This window comes from Octopus bimaculoides, chromosome 1 (genome assembly GCF_001194135.2).
Source record: "Octopus bimaculoides isolate UCB-OBI-ISO-001 chromosome 1, ASM119413v2, whole genome shotgun sequence".
Classification (NCBI taxonomy): Eukaryota; Metazoa; Mollusca; class Cephalopoda; order Octopoda; family Octopodidae; genus Octopus; species Octopus bimaculoides.
The window spans coordinates 144,043,710-144,047,240 of NC_068981.1; the positions used below are offsets into that span (position 1 = coordinate 144,043,710).

The window sequence follows — 3,531 nt, forward strand, 5'->3', positions numbered from 1 at the left end:
AGAGAGAGAGAGAGAGAGAGAGAGAGAGAGAGAGAGAGAGAGAAAGAGAGAGAGACACACACAAACATGCATATATTTTCTTTCTCCTTCTTCCTACCAATAAGTGCTTCCTCTACCTCTTCTATATAGTGTGTGTATACATACATATACATATACATATATGTATATAGATATATATCTATAGAGAGAGAGACGGGGAGAGAGAGAGAAAGAGAGAGACTTAAGTTGGTTAAGTCTTTTAAACAACAACCTCCCTGTAAAATTGGGAAGCTACAAAAGTTACTGTAAATTTCTTCATGTGTATTTGTACATGTCATCTAAGCACAATCGAACATTAATTTCACTCCTCTCTCAATCATTCGCATTAATCAGACTGTTCATTCTCTTCAACTTAATAAATAAAACGAGTTATTTTTTCTAATTGAAAAACAGAAAGAGTTAGAAATATCTTACCGTAGCAAATCACAGCGATATAATTCACATAAATGCATGTGGAGTAATTTAGTCGTAGTTCTGACACTTCGGCAAACATAAAGCCGAGTTACATTGAAATATTGACTCGCTGGTGTCGTTATTTAATTTTTTAACTTTCTTTTCGAATGCTTCGTAGTTTAGTAGTAAAATGTTCATTATTTTACTTCTTTGCTCAATTCACGCCAACACTAACACTCTCAATAGACACACATATAGAGAGAGAAAAAGAGAAGAGGAAGAGAGAAATGAAGAAGTGAATGAAGGAAAGGACGGAAATTCGGAAAGAGATTTACGATAAAGCGAAGTTAATTTTTTCAAGTAATTTCTCTGCAACGCCCAAACAACCTTCAAGACAATCAACGTAACTATTCCAATTAGACTAGAATCTATTCTGCTACTGATGTGGAATCAATCTTTGGAGAGAAAACTTTATAAACAGAAATTTTCAGTTATCTTTGCATTCAAATTTATAACACGAACACAAATTAATTTTAGTAAGATAGGGAATGATAACATTAATGAATTTTTATATTAGTTATAATAACAAAGAATTATGATTATTATCATCTTTATAATTATTAAAAGTTACAACAAAATATCATTACTGACAGTATTAATAAAATTACTAATAATCATTTGTAATTAGTAAAAATATAATTTTTTTAATAACAAAATTATTAATGAAATAATTACCATTATTATTTGACAGATCACTTCAGGGTTTTCTGTCCTCTTGAAAATAAAAAAAAAATTTTAAATAATATGCTCTACTCTTAAAAATTTGAATTAAAATTGAAGCAGCTATATCAAGGATGTCAGCAAAAGCAACATCAACCATAGTAATACCAAATGACACAACTTCAACAAGGAGCCTCTACGTAATATTTTTACTTGCTACAAATCGCTGTTAAATCTCCCTCAAAGCACATCTCGAATAAACCAAAAGATACATCAGATGGTGCAGAAATGCCTATAGTCACCTTCATTTCACGTTGCTCTATTTTATTCTGCTGTAGTGAGTATTCATCGAGCGCTGACGCAGCCCTCTCTCCTTCCTTCACAATTCTCCTTCACAATTTCCTTCTTTCCCTCTCTCCTTCACAATTTCCACACTTCGACTCGATCGAGTGTGAAGGGGACAAGCAGAGTATGTCTACTCGAAACGACATAAACACCAAAAAATGTTAGCGAAAGCATGGTACTTGTTGCCAAAGTATATTCGATCGCTAGTAATGTTATTATATCATTTGAGACAGATCATGCTGTTTACGGAATCAATTGTAAAAACTGCTTTCTCGTCTTTCTTCAACAAGGAATCTGGGGTGCTCATGCTGTGTTGCTACTCTTTTCGTCGAAGTTTAGCTCGAAAATTAGTTGTGACTCAGTAGCTCTACAATCAAAGATGTTTCCACTGTGATCTTCTCATGAATACGTGTGTGTGTGTGTACACAAAGATGCATATATAGACATGCATACATACATGTATGTATGTGCGTACGTATGTATGTCATTAAATATATAGAGTATACCATACCTACGTATGTATATGTATATATATATATGTGTGTGTGCGTGTGTGTGTGTTTGTGTGTGTTTGTGTGTGTTTGTGTGTGTGTGTGTGTGTGTGTGTGTGTGTGTGTGTGTAATGTATGTATGTACGTACATACGTACGGACGTATGAATGTATGTGTGTGTATATGTCATTGTTCAGTTTTCTTTCAAGATTTCTTGCCAATAGAGAAAGAGCCAGTTTCTAACCTAGATCCAAGGCTCCTGTATGTATGCATGTATGTATGTGTGTATGTATGTATGTATGTATGTATGTATGTATGTATGAAAGAGACTACAGTGTTCCACAGTTGCCTTTCATTTCTTTCTTCCTGGTTTCTATTTACAGCAATTCAAGCGGAACGTTAAATATATCAATCTCGCAGGTGTCGGAAGACCAGCAAAGACCATTTACACTGCTCCCCTTCTTCCAGTCACGGTAGATTAGAATAAAAAAAGAAAGCTTTTAGGTGCATTGGTATGAAATTCGATGTAGAAACAATGTGCAGAAGTAATCTTGGAGAGAAGGCAAATAATTAGAACCACAAATATCATGTTAGATAATGAGAGAGAGATAAGAAAATTAGAGTAAACACAGACTTATAAATATTTCATAATTAATGAGACTAGACGGAGAACTGTAGACGCAAATGAAAGAAAAGGTTAGAAAGCATTTTCAGAAATTAAATGCAAAAATAAGATAATAATCATCAATACTCAATATTTCAGTTATAAGTTTTACTGGTGATATTATTAACTGGTAGTCAAAGGAATTAACAAAGGCTAGATAGGAAAACAAGAAAATAGCGACTGCATTTAGTACGCACTATCCAAAAGCCGACACAGAAAGACTATATAAAACGAATACATTTGCTATTGTTGAGTTTAGAGCTTTCCGTAGATTATCATCCACAACTGTTTCCATTATAGTGGTATAGTTACTTCTATACATAGTAGTATTACTAGTTATGATATACAAAGCAAATGTGATAAGCATTTGTTAAGACCTTTGTTCTCTGCAGGATGTGGAGGCGCAATGGCCCAGTGATTAGGGCAGCGGACTCGCGGTCGTAGGATCGCAGTTTCGATTCCCAGATCAGGCGTTGTGAGTGTTTATTGAGCGAAAACACCTAAAGCTCCACGAGGCTCCGGCAGGAGATGGTGGCGAACCCTGCTGTACTCTTTCGCCACAACTTTCTCTCATTCTTACTTCCTGTTTCTGTTGTGCCTGTAATTCAAAGGGCCAGCCTTGTTAGGCTATGTGTCACGCTGAATATCCCCGAGAACTGCGTTAAGGGTACACGTGTCTGTGGAGTGCTCAGCCATTTACACGTAAATTTCACGAGCAGGCTGTTCCGTTGATCGGATCAACTGGAACCCTCGTCGTCGTAAGCGACGGAGTGCCAACAACCCTCTGCAGGATAATATAATATAGTGTCCTCCTGATGATACGTTGCCCCTTGGTTTCCAACGCTCTCGTTCCAAACACCCACAACGGTGAAACGTACG

The 3,531-nt window shown here is 35.9% G+C and overlaps 1 protein-coding gene across 3 annotated transcripts in view; it reads right to left on the reverse strand.

The window, feature by feature from the left end:
• Positions 1–3,531, reverse strand: part of LOC128248897 (uncharacterized) — a 216,375-nt gene that overhangs the window by 174,176 nt on the left and 38,668 nt on the right. The window contains exon 1 of one of the 3 annotated variants that reach the window (XM_052971158.1): positions 454–559. The exons of the other annotated variants lie outside the window; for them this stretch is intronic. Within the exon in view, the coding sequence (XP_052827118.1) occupies positions 454–532 (79 nt within the window). The 5' untranslated portion in view covers positions 533–559. Of the gene's footprint in view, positions 1–453; positions 560–3,531 lie in introns of those variants that run through there. 3 annotated transcript variants of the gene reach the window in all.